At 44.6% G+C, this 25,000-nt stretch overlaps 1 protein-coding gene across 1 annotated transcript in view; it reads right to left on the bottom strand.

Annotated features, from left to right (window-relative positions):
* Positions 1-25,000, bottom strand: part of LOC143293994 (salivary peroxidase/catechol oxidase-like) — a 51,748-nt gene that overhangs the window by 2,128 nt on the left and 24,620 nt on the right. The window contains exons 7-14 of the mRNA XM_076605387.1: positions 24,105-24,217; positions 23,461-23,562; positions 19,279-19,362; positions 15,927-16,202; positions 14,935-15,180; positions 13,240-13,432; positions 4,574-4,740; positions 3,408-3,513 (exon numbers count right to left, since the gene is read on the bottom strand). Coding sequence (XP_076461502.1) covers positions 3,408-3,513; positions 4,574-4,740; positions 13,240-13,432; positions 14,935-15,180; positions 15,927-16,202; positions 19,279-19,362; positions 23,461-23,562; positions 24,105-24,217 — 1,287 coding nt within the window. The remainder of the gene's footprint in view (positions 1-3,407; positions 3,514-4,573; positions 4,741-13,239; positions 13,433-14,934; positions 15,181-15,926; positions 16,203-19,278; positions 19,363-23,460; positions 23,563-24,104; positions 24,218-25,000) is intronic.

Genomic DNA, 25,000 nt, shown 5'->3' with positions numbered 1-25,000 from the left:
ATGGAATTGGCTGACCAAGGAAATAAATTTCCGAGGGCATCCGTACTTGGCCATGATCTTCCACAGTCCCTCTCTACTCACGGTGTCGAAGGCCTTAGTGAGGTCGATATAGGTGGAGAACAGATCAGCATTTTGCTCCTGACATTTCTCTTGCAGCTGCCTTGCAGCAAACACCATGTCAGTGGTTCCGCGCTCTTTCCGGAATCCACATTGGCTCTCAGGCAAATGACCTTGGTCAAGGTGTGCTGTGAGGCGGTTAAGTAGGATCCTGGCAAGTATCTTGCCTGCGATGGAGAGCAAGGAAATGCCCCGATGGTTATCACAGGCTTGCCGGTTCCCCTTTCGCTTGTACAAGTGAATGATAGATGCATCTTTGAAATCCTGGGGGATCGTCTCTTCTTTCCACATGAGTGAGTACAGCTGATGAAGCTTCTCAGTCAGCACAGTGCCTCCATCCTTGTAGACCTCTGCTGGTATGGAGTCTGAGCCAGGTGCTTTGCCACTGGATAGCAGACGGATTGCTTTCTGGGTCTCAAGAAGTGTTGGCGGATCGTCCAGTGCTTCGTTGGTGGGGACTTGTGGGAGACGGTCTATGGCTTCATCATTTATGGAGGAAGGGCGATTTAAGACACTGTTGAAGTGCTCAGCCCATCGTTCGAGAATGTTCTCCTTCTCGGTGATCAAGGTATTCCCATCTGCACTGAGGAGGGGGGATGATCCTGAGGATGTGGGGCCGTAAACTTCTTTTAAGGCATCATAGAACCTCTTCATATCGTGCCTGTCAGCATATCCCTGGATCTCATCAGCTTTGTCACTCAGCCACTTATCCTGCATCTGGCGTAACTTTTGCTGAACAGTCCTGCGGATGTCATTGTATGCATCCTTTTTTGATGTGGACTTTGGGTTGCTCAGGTGGGCTTGATGCAGACGGCGTTTCTCATCCAGAAGCTGCTTGATTTCATCACAGTTTTCATCAAACCAGTCTTTGTGCTTTCTGGTCATGGGTCCCAGGGTCTCTGAAGCTGTACTATAGATCAGCTCACGCAGGGTCCTCCAGTCAGACTCCACATTCTGGTTGTCCAGAGAGGCGGATTCCAGACGATCTTCCAGCAGCTCCACAAAGGACTGTTTGGTGGTGATGCTTTTCAGCTTAGCGATGTTGAGCCGTTTTGGAGCCTTCTGGCCTTGGGGGCGTCTCTTGGGTTGAATTCGAATATTCAGCTTCGAGACTACAAGGCGATGGTCTGTCCAACACTCAGCGCCGCACATGGTCTTTGTTGCACGTACATCTTGCCTATCCCTTTTCCTGACGATGACATAATCGATGAGATGCCAATGCTTTGAGCGAGGGTGCATCCATGACGTCCTGTTACGGGTAGGGAGGCAGAAAACTGTGTTGGTTATCAGCAGTTCGTGCTCTGCACAGGTCTGAAGCAAAAGCAATCCATTTGGGTTGCAGTGGCCCACACCGTGCTTTCCAATCACTCCATCCCAGGAGATGTAGTCAGAGCCAACTCGAGCATTGAAGTCCCCAAGAATGATGAGCTTGTCTGCTTTAGGGATGGCAGCAATGACAGAGTGAAGGTCCTCGTAGAACTTCGCCTTCACTTCATCCGGGTTGGTCATGGTTGGGGCATAGGCACTGACAATGGTGAGGTGCTTCTGGCCAGATGCCAGTGGGAGTTTCATGGTCATAAGCCTATCGTTGACTCCCTTTGGGATTCCAGCTAGCTTGCTGACAAGTGCTGTTTTTACTGCAAAACCAACGCCAGCCTCACGTCGCTCTTCGCTTCCTCGTCCACTCCAGAAGAAGGTGTAACCAGATCCCCGTTCACAGAGCTCGCCTTCGCCTGCAAGCCGAGTCTCACTCAAGGCTGCGATGTCGATGTTGTATCTGGCGAGTTCGGATGCAACTAGTGCTGTTCTCCTTTGGGGTCTGTCCGCGTTATCTCTGTCCAGGAGAGTCCTTATGTTCCAAGCACCAATGGTGAGAGGAACGATCCTTGTTTTTTTCTTTTCTTTCTCTTTGTTTCGACCGCTGATGTAGGGTCCCCGCCAGCCGCGGTATGCTGGCCAGGGTGATATGGAGCAGGCAATTTTTAGGGCACCTTTTCTAGCCCCTTCCTCATGCCAGGGAGGTGAGCAGTGCATTCCTAAAGAGGGCTGCTCAGACGCTCAGACGGCTGCCGAGCTCCATCGCTGCTCCTGTCGACGAAGAACAACCCTATGGCCTGAGCCGCCTGCGTGCAGGTCTGCGGCTGCGACTGCCAGTGTACCCACACCTGTCGTTTCGTCGCTCGCCTGTCGCCACAGGACTTGGGGGTGATGAAATGATGAAGGATGAAAGGTCATTTTGGATGACTGATGACTTGCGCGATGAGTTTGTTTAAAGTGAAGAGGAGTTGCGCAACGTCAACCTCACTCTCTCGTCCGGGTCCACCAATTTCCAGTGGCAAGACTAAGTCGAGACAACTGGAGGATGAGCACGGATGCAGTGGATGACCAAGATATCCTTTCGGTGTCTCATCTTGCTCTCTGCACTCCACAGTGCGTTGCTGTAACCGCCTTCCTCTCCGTTGAACCGATAGGTTTCTTCCGCAGATTCTGCCGGATCCAGACTTCGCATACATGGGTAGACACACCCCGGGGGCCAACTGCGTGTGGCATGCACACAGCACAGTGGAGCTAGATGGCCGTCGGTGGCTCTCCTGAGCCGACGCCCTTTTATGGATCTCCATAAGGGTGTCTAGCCACCCGCCTCACCAGTCCCAGAAGGGAGCGGTGGGAGTGCCGGTTTAGTCGTCGGCAACCCGACCCTGAACAGGTTGTACTGGATTACAGGTTACCAGTAGCAGATCTAATGACCTGACCTGACATAACCTTGCTAATCTACATCTATTACAAATAGCACACACATAAATGAAAGGAAAAGGTTTTCATGCAGAACTGTATACATAATGAAGAAAACACCCCCCGGCCCTCCACACACACCCACATCCGTGCACACACATGCATACACACACTGACGCTCGCGTGCGAGCGCACACACATAAATACACACACACGCGCGCACACACACTGACAACACCCCCTCACTCCCCCATACACTAAGATTCACAGATGGATAGGACAGTGAGTCACAGAGAGATAGATAGATAAGGTACAGTATTGTTACTGTCTCTGAAATCAATGTGTGGCAAGTGCAGCATACTACAGTGACTACCACCATCACCAATATTACTTGAACACTTGTCACGATAATGATAGAACGAAATGAATAGATTATGCATGCATAAGAAACAGAACGAGAGAAGAAAAAAAAAAAAAAAAAAAAAAAAAAGAGAGAGAGAGAGAGAGAGAGAGAGAGAGAGAGAGGCTGACTGCCTATATAGCACAATCATGCTTACTGTTCAGAGGGCTCCATGAATGGATTTCGTTGAACTGACGTCACGTTGTGCGAATTGGAGCAGATCAGTCCAGACATTGTAGTCCCGTAAATATAACGCAGTTGATCTGAACGAAAATCAAAACCAAAGTTCAAACCAAGCCGAGGAGCCCTTAGCTAGATTTGTAACAACTGTTACAGTTTTGCGGACTTCAGTTCGCTAATTCTCAAGGATAAACCAAGTGCAAGAAATGAACTTTGGGACGTATGCATGAACAATACGCGTAAAACACACACACACACACACACACACACACACACACAGAGTTTTGCAGTACATATTACTAAGTTGTGCAGTAAGATTATGAATGTGAATGCAAGCCTATTTCTAAATTAAAATAAAATTATTAATCGAACGCCAGAATTTAAAAGCATTCTCACCTTGTTTTTTTTTCTTCTTCTGCACAGTCCTCCTTTACGATAATTACCTCAGTTTCTTTCGTGCTTTTTACACCATTTACACGGCATTTACTTGTGTTTCATATTATCACCGTTCAGTTCTGCAACCCTTTTTTTCGCACGTATGAATGCAGCCACACGCACCAAGTACCAACACACATAACAGCAGAGACAAACATGCATCAAAACAGACAAAGGCACAATGACTTCTTCAGAGCTGCCCAGAGAGCAAAACAGCAACAACCAACCCCCGCCCCCACCCCTCACCCCCCCCCCCACCCCAAACTGCCATTTAAACATTGCTGCCAAGAGTTCGACGGGCGCAATAGCCGAGTGGTTAAAGCGTTGGACTGTCAATCTGAGGGTCCGGGGTTCGAATCACGGTGACGGCGCCTGGTGGGTAAAGGGTGGAGATTTTTCCGATCTCCCAGGTCAACATATGTGCAGACCTGCTAGTGCCTGAACCCCCTTCGTGTGTATATGCAAGCAGAAGATCAAATACGCACGTTAAAGATCCTGTAATCCATGCCAGCATGCACACCCCCGAAAACGGAGTATGGCTGCCCACGTGGCGGGGTAAAAACGGTCATACACGTAAAGGCCCACTCGTGTGCCTACGAGTGAACGCAGAAGAAGAAGAAGAAGAAGAAGAAGAAGCTGCCAAGAGTTCAAACCCGACGTAATATTAACAGGCAGAAACATCAAGTGTCCATTGACTAAAAAACGTACCCTGGGTAAACCCCTCTGGGCCGGTGGTTTCATAGAAGAAGCGATCGGCAAACTTGAGGTCTGCCAACTGCCTGCCGATAAGGCAGGCCAGGGTGGGACCCACGAGTCCCCCGGTCAGGGCTGGTTCCGACACGGCGCCCGTGAACAGGTCAATGTCCTCAACTGTCCTGTGGAGTGAAAATGGGCGGCATGGTCAGTTTGTGCACGTGCTGCACTTGAGGGGTTTGTACTCATCTATGGTCAGTTGCTGAGCAGCTCACCGAGGCATGCATGTGTTATGCATGTGTGGGTGTATATGCGAATGTGTGTCTTCATGTTTTACATCTATTTGCTTATTTATCATCATTGTTATCTTATTTATTTATTATTGTTATTTTATTTTTTTTTATTTTTTTTTTTTTTAGGAGAAATCAGTGGATGCGTAAAATTTCTGCAAATGAGCAGGATAGTCTCAGCATCCTTGGAAGGTTCTTTCCCACTTTTTTTTTTTTTTTTTTTTTTTCTCTCTCTTTTTTTTTTTTTTTTTTTTTCTTTTTCTTTTTTTTTTCTTTCTTTTCGTTCCTTCCATCATCATTTTTCTCCTTTCTGTTGTCTTTTTTTCTCTTTCTTTTTTTTTTTTTCTTCTCTCATCTCTTTATTCTTTCTCTCTCTCTTTCTTCCCCCTGTAATCTGTCTTCTTACCATTGTCATGCTCAAACATTGTCAAGGTCATGCAACATATAAAATCACATACAGGGTAGTTTCGTGCACCATGTCTAAAAGAGGCGAGGTAGACACGATCTCATTCTCTCTCTCTCTTTCTCTCTCTGTGGAGGCATTAGCTTGACGGAACGTCTTTAAATGTACACATTTAAATTGACCACTTGAGTTTTTTTATGGATCCGTATAAGTGCTCAGGTATCTTGGTAGACATAGATCACATCTTACGTAATTTGAGCTCGGTTTCAAAGATAAGATACAGATTCTTACACTTACCATATTTGAATTTAGAAATAGACAGTTTTGCTATCAACAGAGTCGTGTTGATTTTTTTTCTCTTTTCATGATCTGGGATATCCATTTTCGTTGTACCAAACAACGCTACTTTTTCATTCATAGGGATCAGTGTATTGTAACGGGAGAGAATGAACTGTTTCACATGTTTCCAAAAGTCAGATAGTTTGGGGCAAGAGTAAAAGGCGTGTTCAATGTAATCAGTGTCTTGACACCAGTTGCAGGTGTTTGTGTTTGACACCCCCATTTTTGCAAGCAGAATATTCGTTGGGTAAATGTTATGGATAAATTTGAAGTGGAGTATTCTCAGACGGGATTCATTTGTGCATTCATAAGCTAGGTTGAAATAGTCTTTGATATTGATGTCTAGTTTGCGCTTCCAAAATTGTGTTGCACATATTTCATGGTTTTGTTTGAGGGCAAAGTGTTTTCGGATTTGTTTGTTAGATAACGTAGTGAGGTGTCCCTCTGTTGTTGCAATGTCTTTGGGGGTATCCTCTTTGTGGGCATCGTTGGATAGATGCTGTTTCCATTGTTCTGGTATTGCGTTTATGATGGCATTGTATTCGAAAAGAAGGCCCGGGTCAGTGCCCAGTTTGCGTTCTACTTCTTCATATGTCATTACATTTCCATGCTGCCAAAGATCCTGCACGATAAGAATGCCTTTTTTGCTCCATTTGGGAAAGTGTAACACATTACCTTTGTATTTTACATTTTTGTTGTTCCATAGCGGTTCCGTTTTTATATTTTCTATCGGTCTGTCTTTGTTGAGAACGGCAACTGCTTTTATTACCTCTCTCCAGAAGAATGACTTAACATTTTCCAGCTTTTTGATGTCTTTAGGTAAGATATTACAGCTAAAACTGCAATAACTGTCCTTGAAAGGTGACATATTTTGTCTTGCAAGAATGCTCCAATGCGCTTTTGTCTCTCTGAGGAGTCTAGCTGCCCATTTGACCAGGAACATTTGCTGCTGGTGTTCGATGTTGATCATATTCAAGCCACCATCTTCTTTGTCAAGGCTGAGGACTCCTCTTTTGATTTTTTCAAAAGCTTTTTTATTATTAAACTTTTTTTTCCACAAAAACCTGTACATAAGTGTGTTAATGGTGCTGAGGACTTTGACTGGTAAAGCCGATACTTGCAGGACGTGTGAGAACTGTGACAACAAAAACGTCTTTGCCAAGATAACCTTACCGTATAGTGATGGGTTTCTTCGTTCCCATCGTTTAATCACCTTAGTTATTTTTTCGATTTTAGATTTCCAGTTTTCTTCCAGTTCCGAAATTTCTTTGTCTGCTGAGAAATATATCCCCAGAATTTTCAGCCTGTCAGGTCTTATGGGAATGCTATTTATGTCGCCTGTTTCATGCTTTCTTGACCCCAGCCACATTCCCTCTGATTTACTTTTATTTAATTTCAGACCTGAGTATTCTTCAAACTGAGATACAATGTCTGTAGCTATCCGAATGTCCTGTTCATTTTTTAGAGTTAATGTTGTATCATCTGCAAACTGTTTTATTTTAGAGGTGTTACTTTCGTTGCACATACCTCCTAATGGCGTCAATTCAATTCCTCGAATCTCTTTATTGTTTCTAATTCTAATCGCCAGTATTTCTACTGCTAGTACGAAAAGAAGGGGACTTAGTGGGCATCCCTGTCTGATTCCTCGTTCTGTTGGAAACCAATCAGATAGCCATCCACCATTGTGAACACAACTTTGTGTGTTTTTCATTACAGTAGAAACAACATTCTTAAATATTGGGCCAAAGTTGAAAATATCTAGTGCTTCGATGATACAATCTTTTGATATTGTGTCAAAGGCTTTAGAGAAATCTAGAGCAACTAGAGCACCTGTTTGATTCGTTGTATTGAGGTGTTTAGTTAGGTCATCAAAGAATCTCAAGTGAACTGCTATATTTCTTCCCTTTATGAAACCTACTTGGTCTTCATTTACAACTGTTTTGATGACATTTTGGAGTCTCGTGGCAAGCGCTTTCGTGACTATCTTATAGTCTGTATTTGTGAGAGTAATAGGTCTATAATTTGTGAGGTTATTTTTGTCCAGGTCCTTGCCTTTATGGATTAATGTAACAATTCCTTTCTTCATTGAGAAAGGTAATTCTCCTTCTTTGATGGCTTCTGTAATACAGAGAAGGAATGGCGTTTTTAGTTTGTCCCAGAACGTTTTATAAAATGCTGGTGTGAGGCCGTCACTACCAGGCGCAGAGTCTTTGTTTAAGTTTGTGAGAGCTACTGTTAGCTCGTCCAGAGTTATTTCTTTGTCACAGAGGTCTTTTTCTTCTTCTGTAAGTACTGGATAATCTTCGTTGCTCAGGAAATGGCCTCTTATGTTTCTTTCTTTATCTACGGTTAAGTCTTTCTTGTATAATTCTGTATAAAATTTCTCGATCTGGTTCAATATTGTCTGTGGATTGTCTGTCGTCTTTTGGTTTATGCGCAGAGATGATATTACGTTCGCGGCTCCTTGGGCCCTTTCAAGGCGGAGAAAGTATTTTGTGTTTTTTTCCCCGTCCTCTATCCACTTGACTCTTGAACGAATCTGAGCACCTCTTGCTTCTGTTAGTTCCTGTAGTTCTATTTCTTTTTTTAGTTGTTGCGCTTTCATTATCATGTTTTTATCAAGAATGCTTTGTGTCAGATTTTGTTCAATGTCGTGCAGCATTTTGATTTTTGCATGTTTATTTGAAGCCCTATTTTTGGCGATTTTTGAATAGTTGATACAGTAGGACTTGTATTTAACTTTAAACATTTCCCAGGCTTTTTGTGGATTTTCGTCTTTATATTTTGAGAAATGTGAATCTATAAAATCGTTTGTTTCTTCCAGAAAACGTTCCTCTGATAGCAACGAGCTATTAAACTTCCAGTATCCTGGACCTCTTCGAAACTCGTTTGCGCTGAATATTGCTTTTACAAGTTTGTGGTCTGAGTGGGGAAATAACTCAATGTCTGTTTTCTGCACGAGTGCTTGGGAGATATTGTCACAGAAAATATAATCAATTCTCCTTGCTGTGAAAGGAGTGGGTCTTGACCAAGTATATTCTTTGACGTCTGGGTGGATAGATCTCCATGTGTCTTCCAGGTCTAGAGAAGATAACATTTCCATGAGAGCTTCATTTTCTCGTGTTGAGTGTGGTTTGCCCGCGATGTTATCTAGATGGCTTATTGTTGTGTTGAAATCACCCAGTACCCACAAATGGTCGTAGTCTTGCTTTAGCAGTAGGCTGCCCAGTTGGTTTATGAATTCTAATTAAAATTTTATCTACGGTCGAGTTTGGCGCATAGCAATTAGCGATGATGGTTATTTTGTTGTCATGCCTGACTCTAATTAGTAGTATTCTCTCTGCTGCATGAATTAATTCTGCCTGAATCTGCTTAAGTTTGGAAATGAGGATAATGAGTCCATTGCTTCTGTTAGTTCCTGCACTATAGAATATGCTTCCCGACCATTGTCTATCGATTTCGTGCATCACATCATCTGTAACGTATGTCTCCTGCAAACATGCTATGTCTAACTTTTGTTTTCTGAGGAAGTCAAATACAACTTTTCTTTTTAGCTTATTTCTCAGACCCCGCACATTTAAAGTACCAATACATATATCGTGGTTCATAACTGGTATGAGGATAGCATTTCTTCAAATTTCTGTAGCAGATAACCAAAATCATTAATCATAAATCACAAGTCCATAAAACGAAGCCAAGGGTCGTGAGGGAAAGGTCAGACCGGTGGGGAGAGAACACGTGCTAGGTGTCGGCCCCCTCCTGCATGCTGTCTGCTTTCTCTTCCTCTCCTCTTGCGTTGTCCGGGGCCACTACAGTCGGCCGTTTGCTGTCCGGCACTGGCGTTGTGGGAGATTCACTCCTCTCCCTTTTTTCTTTTCTTCCAGCAAGGCTCGTTGTTGCGGTGTGTGCGCGCGCCGGCTTCACGGGACTGGCTGCTTTCTGGTCCTGCGTGCTGCTCGCATCACCTCTTCCACACACTGGCACTTGCTCGCCTGGCAGTGTCGGTTCTGGTTGACTGCTGCCCTGTGGCTCGCATGCTGCTGGTGTTTCAACTTCTTCCCTAACTTCTTCTTCCTCGGCATTCAGGGGCACCGAAGAGGGGCAGTCCATTATTTTATGCCCCTGCTGCAGGCAACCTTTGCAAACCACCTCCCCTTCACAGTTAGCTGCCACATGTCCCTCCTGCAGGCATTTGTTACACTTTTTTGGTTTTTGCTTTTGTTCTTTATGATAAATGTCTGCAGTGAATACACCGATTTTCATGACTGGCCTCAGTGGTGTGACTGGTACCGTGATATACACGAAACGGCGGCCAGTTTCAAACTGGGTCAGTCGCCCGTCGGGGTTTCTTGCCAGCTCATTTCTGAGTGATGACCGTAGCTCTACCCCTATCTTTTTTAGAGCTGTTTCTATTAGTTCGTTATTGATACCAAGCGGGATGTTATTTACCCACAGCTTTGTGGTGGGTTTTTCATCCCCCTGGTCCTTGTTAACAAAAGGATTCCTATCCAGGAGAGACACTCGTGCTCCCCTAAACAGGAACCCTTCCAGTAACAAATGGTCTCTTACTTCTTCATTTCGCGGATATATCCGCCACAGACCGCGAATCCGCTGCGCCCCCCGAATTGTTTCTCGACCGCACGCAGCCTCCGCGGCAACACAAATGTCATACACTGTAGGTAGCGTCTCATATGTAGGGAGTGCCCTGGTAGTAATGTATACTGGTTCCACGGCCGGCGGGGCTGGCGTAGGCGCCGCCATTGTGGCTCCAACACTGGAAACTGCTTTCTCGTGGTCTTTTTCGCTCGTTCCACACACAGATGTTGGCGAAAGGAGCACAGTACAAACACACAGTGTACTAATTCGCTTTTCTCACTTACAAACCTGGAGCTAAATCCTTCGACATATCGAAGCCACTATGTTTTTGCAAAAAAACGCACAGAGCACAGAAGAGCGTGGCCTGCCGACATCGGAGGCCAAACCGGAAGTCTTTTGTTATTTTATTATTATTATTATTATTATTATTATTATTATTATTACTACTACCTTTAAAAAAAAAAAAAAAAAAAAAAAAAATTATTTATTTATTCATTTATTTATTTGTGTAAGCTTATCTATTATTTATTCACCTTTCTCTCTCTCTCTCTTTTTTTTTTTTTTACATTATAATTATTATTTATTTATTTATTTATTTGTGTAAGCTTATCTATTATTTATTCACCTTTTTTCTTCTTTTTTTTCCCCTCAAGGCCTGACTAAGCGCGTTGGGTTACGCTGCTGGTCAGGCATCTGCTTCGCAGATGTGGTGTAGCGTATATGGATTTGTCCGAACGCAGTGACGCCTCCTTGAGCTACTGAAACTGAAACTGAAACTCACCGAGGCAAAACAGGAACTGCGCAGAGCAGAACGTCAGTGTATCAAGTATGGGCTTCATGTCTTAAAAAAAACATCACGAACACTGTCAAACCCATCCAAACTATCCACCCAATATATTTTTTTTGATTACGAAGTTCCACAAGGTTCTGTGTAGGACCTATCTTGCTCATCATGTACACGACACCAGCTTCTCAAATTATTCATCGCCATTGTTTACAGCTAGAAGTTTGAACGTGATCACACATGGATGTCTACAAAAACAAGCTGAGATGTAATTACAGTGAAACTAAATAAAGAATAACCTTGTGGTGGAGGGTGAAGTCAATGGAGATGAAAAAAAAAAAAAAAAAAAGAGAGAGAAAGAGAAGAAAGAAGGCTACGGCACAAGTACAGCACGACAGTCCGACCGAACTAGGCCGACAAAGCGGCGAAGGCCTGCTAATGGAGTGATGGCCTAGAGGTAACGCGTCCGCCTTGGAAGCGAGAGAATCTGAGTGCGCTGGTTCGAATCACGGTTCAGCCACCGATATTTTCTACCTCTCCACTACACCTTGAGTGGTGGTCTGGACGCTAGTCATTCGGATGAGACGATAAACCGAGGTCCCGTGTGCAGCATGCACTCAGCGCACGTAAAAGAACCCACGGCAACAAAAGGTTTGTTCCTGGCAAAATTCTGTAGAAAAATCCACTTCGATAGGTAAAACAAATAAAACTACACGCAGGAAAAAATACAAAAAAATGGGTGGCGCTGTAGTGTAGCGACGCGCTCTCCCTGGGGAGAGCAGCCCGAATTTCACACAGAGAAATCTGCTGTGATAAAAAGAAATACAAATACAAATACAAATGATATCCTAATGACAACCGGATTCTTCGTGTTCCATCTGTCAGAGCAAACTCCTGCTGTCAACGCCACTGTTTCCTATCAGGGTCCAGCCATATGGAACAGCCTTCCGTTTAACTTTAGGCGCTCCACTTCCACAGCCTCTTTCAAATCTCTTCTGAAGACACCCTGTTTAAACTGTACTGCTGTCTTTGTCCACCACGGTTCGAAACTAAATGCGTCCTATCCATGCTCTGTGTGTGTGTGTGTGTGTGTGTGTGTGTGTGTGTGTGTGTGTGTGTGTGTGCGTGCGCGCGCGTGTGTGTCCGCGCGTGTGTTTATGATTAAGTGAGTTGGACGAGTTGTATCATGATGCCTGTTTGAAGTTTGTGTAAACTGATTTTTTTTTTATGTTTTATTTCTCCATTAAGTTTATAAGTGACGCATTTTTGTGCATGAAAAAAAGCTTGGAGCTCTGAGAAAAAGCGCTGAATAAGTGTTCACTATCATCATAATTTTATTATTACTGTTGAAATTATCATCATCATCATCATTATTCGATAACAGCTTAGTCTTTTATGAAGGACAGACTCACTAGGAGGAAATATTGCACTGGCTCTTTGTGCTGTAGCCTTGGGGGCAAGTTGGCCTGGGGGGGGGGGGTTGGGTGGGGGGGGGGGGGGGGGGCACATCCACGAACCGACGAATAGCCTACATATGTCCCTGGGCCAAATCCAACCCCGCCAGCGACTGTCCTAAAGCCCTCTTGGTCGAGAGAGTGGGAATGTACCTTGGGCAAGTCACTCTCCACAATAATCAAATTCTAGCCCAGATAGTCGGGACAGCAGTTGACTCCACTGCTGTTCTGATGGTCATAGTCGGACACAACTATTATGGAAAAAAATCATCATCATCATCATCATCATCACTATCATCCTCATCACCATCATCATCCTTCTCATCATCATCATCACCACCATCATCACCAACATCAACATCATCATCACCACCATCATCATCACCACCATCATCATCACCATCATCACCACCATCATCACCACCATCATCATCATCCTCATCATCACCACCATCATCATCATCCTCATCATCACCACCATCATCATCACCACCATCATCATCATCCTCATCATCACCACCATCACCATCATCAACATCACCATCATCATCACCACCATCATCATCACCATCATCACCACCATCACCATCACCACCATCATCATCACCATCATCATCACCATCACCACCATCATCATGAAGTCAGCATAATCAGCATGCCGAACCACAGCTCTCTCTCTCTCTTTCTCTCTCTCTCTCACACACACACACACACCTCCTTCACCACCCCTACCCCCCAGCTCCTCTCCCCCCCCTTTCCCCGCCTACCCCCCCTCCCCACCACCACCCCCTCCCCCCCCCCACACACACACTTACAGGTAGACCTCCCTGAGGGCGGGTCCGGCCGTGCCCAGAGCGGAGTGGTTGAAGGCGGTGACGGGGGACAGGCCACAGGCGGCCCGCCACGCCTGGTAGGTCGGCAGTCCGTGGTCCCGGCCCCGCTGCACGTTCAGCGCCACCAGGTCCAGTCCTCTCCGGGGAGACGCCTCGAATAGCCGGTTCCTCAGACCTTGGGGTGGGGGGGGGGGAAGGGAAGGAAGGAAGGAAGGAAGGAAGGAAGGAAGGAAGGAAGGAAGGGAGGAAGGAAGGATAGAAGGAAGGAAGGATGGAAGGAAAGAAGGCAGGAAGGAAGGAAAGAAGGAAGGATGGAAGGAAGGAAGGAAGGATGGAAAGAAGGAAAGAAGGAAGGAAGGAAGAAAGGATGGAAGGAAGAAAGGAAGGATAGAAGGAAGGAAGGAAGGAAGGAAGGAACAAATCAATTTTAATTTTCCGACGGTAGGGATATCAACGCGCACGCGCGCGCGCACACACAAACACACACACACACACATACGCAGACACACACACACACACACGAACGCACGTGCGCACACACACACACACAAACACACATATGATTATATAGAGAAAGAGAGGAGGGAGGAAGGAGGGGAGGGAGGGAGGGAGGGAGACAGAGAGAGAGAGAGAGAGAGAGAGAGAGAGAGAGAGAGAGAGGGAGGGAGAGAGAGAGAGATGTATAAGAATAAGGCAAGAGAAATGATTCTTTGTCCTTCGAGCCCTTATGGTAGGCACTGCGGAGGAAATTTCAGTTTCAGTTTCAGTTTCAGTTTCAAACAGGCGTTAAAGCGTGCTGACCGATCCATATGCTCCACGCCATAATCTGTTTCATATGGTAAGTAAGAAAAAACAAGTGGTGTGTGGGGGGCGTGGTGGAGGGAAGGGGAGAGAGGTGGGGCTTGGGGTGGAGTGGGGGGTTTGGGGGGGTCGGGGGTGGCGGGTAGGGGTGGGGGTGGTGGTGCAGATCCCCAATCTGCTCAAAACGTCCCGTGCAAACCGTCCACAAGGTAGTGCAGGGGAAATCAGAAGCAGTACCTTTTTCCCAGACGTCTGGTCGCAGGTATTTGTTGACCTAGTTTCAGTTTCAGTTTCAGTAGCTCAAGGAGGCGTCACTGCGTTCGGACAAATCCATATACGCTACACCACATCTGCCAAGCAGATGCCTGACCAGCAGCGTAACCCAACGCGCTTAGTCAGGCCTTGAGAAAAAAAAAAGAAAAAAAGAAAAAGATAAATACATAAAAAAAAGAACTACTACTACTACTAATAATATGTATGAGACGCAAAAACTTGATGAAGTCAACTATAAGCATACAAAATAGAATAAAATAAAATAAATATCTAACTAAATAACTAAACAATAATAATATAATAAAAAAACGAATAAATAATAATAATAATAATAATAATAATAATAATGACTATAATAATAATAATAATGATAGTAATAATAATAAGATAAATAAATAAATAAATAAATAAATAAATAAATAAAAGACAACAATGATGATAATGTTGACCTAAAGAGCCAGAAGCTAGTGTGTTGCTGATCACCAAATTAATCACTGAAAATGTTAAACCACTCTGACACACTGGATGAACCATACAAGCTGAAAACACCACCTAGCCACCACATCCACGCTCGCTGGGAATCCCAGCCACACCCTCACTCACTCGCCACGAAGAACTGATCGCTGGCTTGGGCGGACGCTTGCATCAATCCTTTAAGGACCTTGTCAAAGTCCTGGCGGACCCAGCTGGGGTTGTTGAAGGCCTTGTGGAGAGGGACGGCCTCGCCGCCATAGAGGAACCAGTTGGGCACCAGGGTGTGCCCGAATCGGAAGGCGGCCGTGGCGAACACGTTGGCGATCGTCGGGTCACGGCCGCTGTCGTACTTGTGGGGCGTCTTTGGGTCCAGACCTTTAGTTTAAAACAATGGCGACATTATTGGTCAGTGTCTTTTTTTTTTTCTTTTTTTCTTTTTCTTCTTCTTCTGTTTGATAGATAAAGAATGACGGTGCTTCACGGGGTTGAGGGAGATTGTGCGGATTGTGATCACGATTTGGAAATAACAATAATAATAATAATCATATTGACTGATGATGATGATGATGATGATGATGATAATAATGGTGATGATGATGAAGATGATGATGATAATGATAATGATAATGAAAATTAATGATAAACAAATCTTGTTCTCTCTTCTTTTTTTTTTATCTATCCTATATTATCACACTTATCGTAATCATGCAAATAACATGAGATGTGTTCACAGGTATGTTGTGTTCTTTCTTGTCCCCGAGTCTGGACGCCGTTACGCTGAATGGACAGTACAGAACTTCGTCGTTGTCATTCTCTCTCTCTCTCTTTCGTCCCCCCCCCCCCCCCCAGCACCCCCCAGAACCCCCCCCCCCCTCCGACTCCCTAATCTACGCCTATCCATAATAAAATGTAATATAAAAAAAACAAAACAAAAACAACAACAACAAAACACCCCCCCGCAAAAAAAACAACCAACCAACCAAACAAAAAAAAAACCCACACAAACACACGCACACATACTACGCACACACACACACACACAAACGACACAAACACTATACACACACACACACACACAACACAAGACAAGACAAGACAAGACAAAAGCCATCACCACTGACCGTAGTGGCGCACGGCGAAAGGCCCCAGCACCAAGGGCAGCCACTCCGTGTAGACAACGTGCTGCAGCTGAGCCGACAGGATCTTGCGCGCCGTCCTGAACACGGCCTCGTCAAGTGGCGCGTGAGGTGACCCGCGGCGCGCCGCGTGCTGCTGACCCCTGACCTCCCTTGCTGGGTCCAGCAGCGCTAGCAGCCCTTGCGCCAGGCGGTTGTGCTGGCGGTGGAACAGCACGTGTAGGGCGCCCAGCCCGGGCAGCTCGTTGGCTCTGGTGTCGCCTGGGGGCCGTTTTCAAGACAAAATTCGTTTTGCCTTAATCAAGGCAAGTTACCTTGGGACCTGCGGGTACAGTTTCTACCTCACTCAGTACGGCCGGTCCTCTCTTCTCCTCTACACAGACCCCTCGGATGTCCAGTGGGTGTCTGAATGACCCAACCTTTAGCTTCCGTCGTCAGAACTGTGGAATTCTTTGTCAACATTCACCTCTTCAGTATAAGAGCCTTCTGCTTGCAATATTTTGATGATGGTAATTGGGATGAAACGCTGTTAACGTCGTCTCTTTCGCCGTTCGTATGGAGAGAGTTAAGCTATCTTGGTTATTCAAGACACGCGCGGTGTACTCACGCAGCTGACCCATCGTCTATGATTAAAAACTCCGATTCACGGCGGCTACTCGCTCCCCGTGTTAATTAAAACTCAGTCCTTCGGTGATTCTTCCTTTTCTCATTCAGCTCCATCGAAACGGAACAGTTTACTTTACGATATTCGCCACTCTTCCTCATTTCAATCTTTTAAAACTGGTCTGAAAACACATCTTTTTGAAAACGCCTATGCATAGACCTTTCACCCCTTTCCAGTGACATCCAGTTATAATCCATGCAGACTCCTCGCGTGCGTGCGTGCGTGCGTGCGTGCGTGCGTGTGTGTGTGTATGTGTGTGTGTGTGTGTGTGTGTGTGTGTGTGTGTGTGTGTGTGTGTGTGTGTGTGTGTGTGACTAAGAAATGTGCTATGCGTAGTCTTTGAATACTTTTGTGCATGTTTTTTCTTTGCACGTTATTGCACCCGCGCGCGCGCGTGTGTTTTTGTGTGTGTTTTGTTTATTGTAAAGCGCTTTGAGCTTCCTTTCAGGGGGGAAAGCGCTCAGCAAGTATCTATTATTATTATTAGAAAACTTGGGGCCATATTGCACCACACACACACACACACACACACACACACGCACGCACGCACGCATACACACACACACACACACAAATCACATGACGGAAGGGACGCTACTGGAAGTTGGGGAAATGATATGCAAGGATTGTTTCCCTTCATCAACTTTTCCTTTCAACATAGTTGCCATTGTGTCTGAACACACACACACACACACACACACACTCACACACACACACACACACACACACACACACACACACACACACACACACGCGAGGAGCACCGCAACAGGATCAGTACACAAACTAACTTTGTTAGCGGACGCGAGCAAACAAACAAATAAACAAATTAAGTTTAATCGCCAACGGAGTAAGTGTGTGCCGTCTGGTTTCTCATTTCGCGTATTGTTCATGTCTCTGATTCTTCACGTCTCTGATTGTTCAAGCCTGTTATTGTTCAAGTCTATGATTGCTTATGGCTGATTATTCAAGTCTGTGATTGTTCAAGCTTGTTATTGTTAAGTCTGTGACTGTTTAAGTCTGGTCGCATGACTTCGATTTCTCTCTCTCTCTCTCTCTCTCTCTCTCTCTCTCTGTAGGTGCGTGCGTATGCGTGTGTGTTTGAGGGAGAGAGAGAGAACGAACGAACGAACGAATGTTTAATTCAGATAAGGCCAGAGCCCCTTACTGAAGGGGGATTCATTGATAAATAATAATTAGAAAAGGACATGACACAGTAAGTAGACAATTCAGATCAACCAAAAATTGTTAGCACAATATCAACCATATCACCCAAAATAGTCAACACAAATATTCAACAACATTCACGAGATAACTGTACTTAGTCTCTTCAATCCTTCATATACATACATACATATATATATATATATATATATATATATATATATATATATATATATATATATATGGCTAAGTTATACAGAGTACATTTCTGTCTTGAAGACATGAGTAAATTAAACCTAAAACTAAACGGATCTCTATAATATTTCGGTTGGATAAGTTTTTGTCTGAGGTCACACAAAGCAGGGCAACATAACAAAAAATGCAATTCATCTTCTTTACCCGAACTACATCAACGGCATGTAATACATGGGTTCATTTAGAATGCTATACCTGAAACTATGAGAAGCAATATTAGAAATACCAAATCTAAATTTTGTCAGTGTACATTTTATATATCTGTTCAGTCCTAACTCAATGTATGGCTCAATCACATGCGATGTTTTAAAAAGTCTAAACTGTGCGAATCTATCACTGGGAGAGAGAGAGAGAGAGAGAGAGAGAGAGAGAGAGAGAGAGAGAGAGAGAGAGAGAGAGAGAGAGAGAGACTGACTGACTGACTGACAGACAGACAAACAGACAGCCACAGAGAGTGGGACAGAGACTGGGACAAGATTCCAGATGATTTATTCACGTATAGGCCAATGCCCATTAAGGAAAGGAATGTCAACATAACAATGAAAACATTACATTACAATAGTCACGAAAACACAACATAAAAGAAAAAAGAAGAAATAATGGAAGAGAGGAGAGACAGACAGACAGACAGACAGACAGACAGACACAGTCAAACAGAGAGACAGATACAGAGGAAGCGATTTATAGCAAGATAGGCAGGCAGAAATACAAGGACAGAGAGAAAGACACAGACAATGAAAAATATACATTAAAAAAAACAACAACCCGCAACCAACGTGCAAAGATGTCACAATGAAATGTCCATAAAAAAAGTGCGGGAACCTAGAGGTAACGCGTCCGCCTAGGAAGCGAGAAAATCTGAGCGCGCTGGGTCGAATCACGGCTCGGCCGCCGATATTTTCTCCCCCTCCACTAGACCTTTAGTGGTGGTCTGGACGCTAGTCATTCGGATTAGACGATAAACCGAGGTCCCGTGTGCAGCACGCACTTAGCGCACGTAAAAAAACCCACGGCAACAAAAGGGTTGTTCCTGGCAAAATTCTGTAGAAAAATCCACGTCAATAGGAAAATCAAATAAAACTGCACGCAGGAAAAATACCCCCCCCCCCCCCCCCCCCCCCCCCAAAAAAAAGTGTCGCTGTACTGTAGTATAGCGACGCGCTCTCCCTGGGGAGAGCAGCCCGAATTTCACACAGAGAAATCTGTTGTGATAAAAAGAAATACAAAATAAAAAAAATACGTGGAACAGCTCACCTGACAGCAAGCAGAGCCCGTCTGGAGCAACACAGCCTCCAGACTCCAGAGGGAGCATTTCTCCCTGGCTGTATTTCAGCTTGCCTGAAAGTGGTCATGGGCAGGGCAGTCAGCTGATGGCAGGAACAACTGACGTACACTTATAACACGCTCTCTGCCTGTGTCATGTGTGTGTCGTGTGTGTGGTGTGTGTGTGTGTGTGTGTGTGTGTGTGTGTGTGTGTGTGTGTGTGTGTGTGTGTGTTGCAATGGCTGTGTCGTGTGTGTGTGTGTGTGTGTGTGTGTGTGTGTGTGTGTGTGTGTGTGTGAGAGAGAGAGAGAGAGAGAGTGTGTGTGTGTGTGTCGGGGGGCGGAATTGGAGGGGAAAGAGGGGAAGGGTGCACGCGCGCGTTTGTGTGTGTAAGTGAGGGTTTGGGTGTGTAAATGTGTGTGTGTGTGTGTGTGTGTGTGTGTGTGTGTGTGTGTGTGTGTGTGTGTGTGTGTGTATGTGTGTGCGCGCACAAAATAAAGTATACAAAGGGCACTCAGTGACATGCATTAACGGGCTAAGATATGAATGAGAAGCGCAGACTACTTTACATTTGTAAACACATCTTGCTGTCAGCTTCATTGCACTTGTAACTTAGATTTCCCAGGATAAATCACAATACATTTCTACCGATTTCTACTGATAGAGCATTCATTATCCTTTTTTTTTTTCGTAAATGGTTACACGTTTCGCATATACCACTGATACCCCGTTTTGGTGTAACGCCCAGGTTATGGTTTTCCAACAATTCCATCACATCATGGAACTTGGTTGTTTAGTGATAACTTTATTTTGATAGATAATCAGGCATTTTTTTGCGTGCAGTTAATTTTCGTGTTGTGCCTCCCCCATTTTACCTAGCTTCATTTTTCGTGTGTGTGTCTGAAATCTTGATTTTGAAAAAGGCCACGCTGTATTTGTATGGTGGTTAACAAAATGCCAGACGTTCTCTCGGGTTAAATGTTAAATCTGTGTTCGTGTTTGCGTTCGCGGAGACTTAGATGATGGTGGTGGTAATGTGGGATGGTAATGTAGAAGTAGTATCGACACAAGAGGAAGAAGAAGAAGAAGAGAGAGGAGGAGGAGGAGGAGGAGAGCAGCAGCAGCAGCAGCAGAAGAAGAAGAAGAAGGAGAAGGAGGAGGAGGAGAAGAAGAAGAAGAAGAAGAAGAAGAAGAAGAAGAAGAAGAAGAAGAAGAAGAAGAAGAAGAAGAAGAAGAAGAAGAAGAAGAAGAAGAAGAAGAAGAAGAAGAAGAAGAAGAAGAAGAAAGAAAGAAAGAAGAAGAAAGAAGAAAAAGAAGAAGAAGCAGCAGAAAGAAAAAGGAAGAAAGAAAGAAGAAGAAGAAAAAGAAAGAAAGAAAGAAGAAGAAGAAGAAAGAAGAAATAGAGCACAGCCGAGGAAGTGAAGCCAAAGTGGAAAAGAAGACGGGTGATTTCAAAGCACTTTGAGGAGATTGACTCTGTAGACCGGCGGGGCGTGGTGGGAAGTAAGTAATTTCATGGTGCCTGCAAAATGTAGACGGCGGACTAATGGACTAATAGAGGCAGGGACGGGGATGGGACGCGGTGACAGCAGGACTGATAGACCGTCTGCCTGCGGTGCCAGTGTTGGTTTTGTGTGGCAAGTTTTGGTCAGTCACCCGGTCATGGCTCTTTGTAGTATTTTTGGCTCATAATATATTATATGGATATATCTATACGTGTTTTAAACGAAGAGATGATGATATTCTGCTTATCATTTCCTTCACTCTCTCTCCATCACTATGATTATCATTCAGAAGAATGATTTTGATACTTTGTATAAATGAAGCGTCATATCTATTAACCAGTCATGTTAATTACACCAAAGGAAATACGCATTCAGTTCTTACATATATTGGCTAAAACTTAACTTGGAATACAATTTTCCCACGCGACAATTTGAAGGAAAACAAATGTTGCCCAGTTGTGCATAATGCGTGACTTGGTGGTAAACAGAAAAAAACAACAACATCAACAAAAAACGGACACGATGTCATAGCCTGTCCATCCATGTCGTGAAGGCCAAATCCCAGTAAACACTTAAAAGTTTAAAAAGTTAAATGTCCAACAGCCTTTTGCGTCCATCGAGTCAATGCTGTCATGTTCACTGTGTTCGGGGCTCGGCGCTGGAAACTGGGGCCAAATCCTCTCCTTAATCTTCCCCGACTGGTCAGATACTCCAAGTCAGATGCCTAATCACAGTAAAGACAGAGGGAGGTAATTCGGAGTAAAGTGCCTTTTCCAAGCACAGAGCACTATATGCCTTTATTAACAGGGGACTCTTAACTCTGATCACTGTTGAACACTTGATGAGAAGTCCATCACCTGACCAAATCTGACACGGCGCGCCTTCCTTATCGCTTGGGAACATCATACGTCTGGTTGTATGTACGTGTGTCTGTCTGTATATGTGTGTCGGTGTCTGTCTGTCTGTCTGACCGCCCCATATCCCCTCCCCCCCCAGTCCCTTTCTCCCTCCCTCTCTCTCTCTTTCTCTTCTTCATATTTTCAGTCCCACAATTGCCAGACGAAGTGTACAAATTGACCACAGTCTGTGACGGATGGAGCGATTACCCTGCGTTACTGTCTCATTTACCTCGCACGGAGATAACACGGGAGACTGCCACACATGATAGACTGCTACAGTACCTTGTGTGCCGGCCGTTTATAGAACACTGCCATTTCTGCTTATGGAACTCGCTAATTCACCTCCCAGTTTCAATTTTTTTTTCTTCTCTCATCATGTGGGCGGCTACACAACATCAGTTAACTCGTTCGTGATTCTTAAATGGGACGGTTAGTTGGTTTGCACTCGCTAGAATGAAAAAAAAAAAAGAAAAAAAGAAAAGAAAAAAAAAAGAAGAAGCAAAACAAAACAACTTCGCATGAAAATAGTGAGTGATCAGTTTCAACGCTGACATTCTTTTTAAGAGAGAATACCGCCCCAAAATGGAACAGCAACAAAGAAGAACTTGACAAAGAAAAGTTAGTGGAAGACATGTCCAACATGAAGTCCCTGCACGTCAAAAAGACGCGAGACAGGTAAAATAGGTGACAATCTACCTTCGGGATAAAATTTCTAGTACATAGACTGTGCCTCAACGTTGTATTACTAATTTTTGTCACAACAGATTTCTCTGTGTGAAATTCGGGCTGCTCTCTCCCCAGGGAGAGCGAGTCGCTACACTGAGAGCGCCACCCATATCTTTGTGTTTTTTCCTGCATGCATTTTTTTGGTTTTGTTTTTCTATTGAAGTGGATTTTTCTACAGAATTTTGCCAGGGACAATTCCTTTTTTGCCGTGGGTTCTTTTACGTGCTCTAAGTGCATGGTGCACACGGGACCTCGGTTTATCGTCTCATCCGAATGACTAGCGTCCAGACCACCACTGAAGGTCTAGTGGAGGGGGAGAAAATACTGGCGACTGTGCCGTGATTCGAACCAGCGCGCTCAGATTCTCTGGCTTCCTTAGCGGACTCGTTACCTCCAGGCCATCACTCCACATTCGAAACGTTGACCTGGATCCCGTGTCCCGGTGAAACAAATTAAAAGTAACCTTGTGCTCTGGGTGGTGTTATTCCCGGAGCCAATCTGGGCTAGTCTCAATTGACCCACGGGGAGGGGGGTGGGGGGTGTAATGTGTGACTGGTCATCATCGATCCCCCCCATCCCCCTAACCTGTTTAGTAATTAACCCCCTTTCTTCAGGTTCACTCAAACTACTGATAAAGGAAGGAGACTGTTCTGAGCTAAGTCTTTACTGACCCCGACCCCATCCTCCAAATTCCAGTTTAACGGCAGCATGCGTGGGGAGGGGGGGATTCTGTTTTGATTGTCTGCTTTGATCTTACCCTCGGGGGTCATTTCAACATGGCCTAGAATGACTGCGCAAATCCAGTGCGACAGAGTGTCGGTAGGGGGTTAAATTTACATCTAGGGGGGTCAGTTCTGACTAGTTAAAAAGTTTACTCCCGTTGGGGGGGAGGGGGGGGCGGAAGGGGGGGGGGGGTGATTCCACACACAGACACCGGGGACCAATCTGGCTGTCCAACCAACAGGGTTACTGACGGAACAGGCTGACACACTGGTCTACAGTAACTGCTTGATGCTGAACCTGTTACAGGATGCATGGCTTACCGTGTGTGAAGGACCGGAGACGAGCTGTCTGATCCTCTGCGCTACCGTAGACCACCGAGGCATCCAGAAATGACGTCACCTCGTTTCTTTGCTCCCTCGGAGCTGCAGCATCATAGAATGAGGAAGACTAAAATGAGACTGCAGGTCAGTATTGCTGCTGGACGTTCCCGGTGGATGTGAATTGTGGCTCCCAGTGAATATGGGGTTTGATTTCCAGGCAAAATGAATTATGATTTCCTGGCAATATGATTTATGATTCCCTGGCAGATTCCTAATCGGTATGGATAAGTGAATGACTTGTTCGTTGCCCCTGAACTCTCTCTCTCTCTCTCTCTCTTACCTACCCCCTGTGTGTGTGTGTGTGTGTGCGTGCGTGCGTGCGTGCGTGCGTGCGTGTGTGTGTGTGTGTGTGTGTGGGTGGGTGGGTGTGTTCGCTCTCTCTCTCTCTCTCTCTCTCTTTCCACCCCCTCTCTTTCTAGTTTATGGATAAAAAAAAACCCCTATAACAAATAAACAAATAAAAACAATATATTCTTCACCAAAATTACTGTAGGTAAAACGATTTTTCGTCATTTTGAAAACAGAAACAACAACAACAGTAAAAGCAAGAGCAGAGCAGTAAAAGCAAGAACAGAGCACGCTACCTTTTGTGTTGTTCAGTGGATCAGTGAAGGGAAGAGAGCGCACAAAGTTGATGCAGCTGGTGTCGGTATAATGAGTATCACCTGGAGGAATGGTGATCGGAAGGCACTCTTTGCTGAGGGCAGAATAAAACAGCAAGTCTGGGATATTGCTGTCTTGTTTGTATGCAAACAGCTGATGGTTGAAATAAAAACCAACAGAGACAGATAGATGGATAGATATATAGACAGGGAGGTAGAGAGAGAGAGAGAGAGAGAGAGAGAGAGAGAGAGAGAGAGAGAGAGAGAGAGAGAGAGAGAGAGAGAGAACATATAAATCGAAAGAAATTACGTAGCTTGTAGTGTTAAATCCAGATATCGAAAAAAACGTCTGAGATTTTGCATTGGAATTTCATGTTGAAGGTACTCAAGGCAATGTTGTTGTTTTTTAAAAATTTTTTTTTATAGAAAGCATTTGTCAGCGGGTCAGTACATTCACTGTCGTTGTCAGCAGTGTTGAATCTACTGTAATCAAATGGACATGCTTCAGTTTGACTCTTTGTCAAAAGATGATAAAGACAATGTGACCCAATTTCTCATTATGCCTTCATTCTATCTGCAGAACTTATCACAACAGCGATTCAAAACAAAACAAAACAAAAAAACCCACAAAGCCCCCAAAAAACAAAAGAACAAAGCAAAACAAAAGCAAAAAAGAAAAAAAGAAAAGAAGAAGTAGATTTAAGGTATTACTGTGAATAAAACTGGGCATGTAACATCACACTTTAACCTATGGCAGAACATCATGTCAAACACTTATGTTGCCACGGGTTTCTTTTTCAGTGTGGCAAGATCACGTTGCACACGGGACCTCGGTTTTATCGTCTAAGCTGAATGACTAGACGCGCGCAGTTCGATTT

The sequence above is a fragment of the Babylonia areolata genome, chromosome 19 (assembly GCF_041734735.1).
Source record: "Babylonia areolata isolate BAREFJ2019XMU chromosome 19, ASM4173473v1, whole genome shotgun sequence".
In the NCBI taxonomy this organism is placed as follows: Eukaryota; Metazoa; Mollusca; class Gastropoda; order Neogastropoda; family Buccinidae; genus Babylonia; species Babylonia areolata.
Note: the sequence above shows the minus strand (reverse complement) of the source record. Positions and strands in the feature narration are given on the sequence as shown.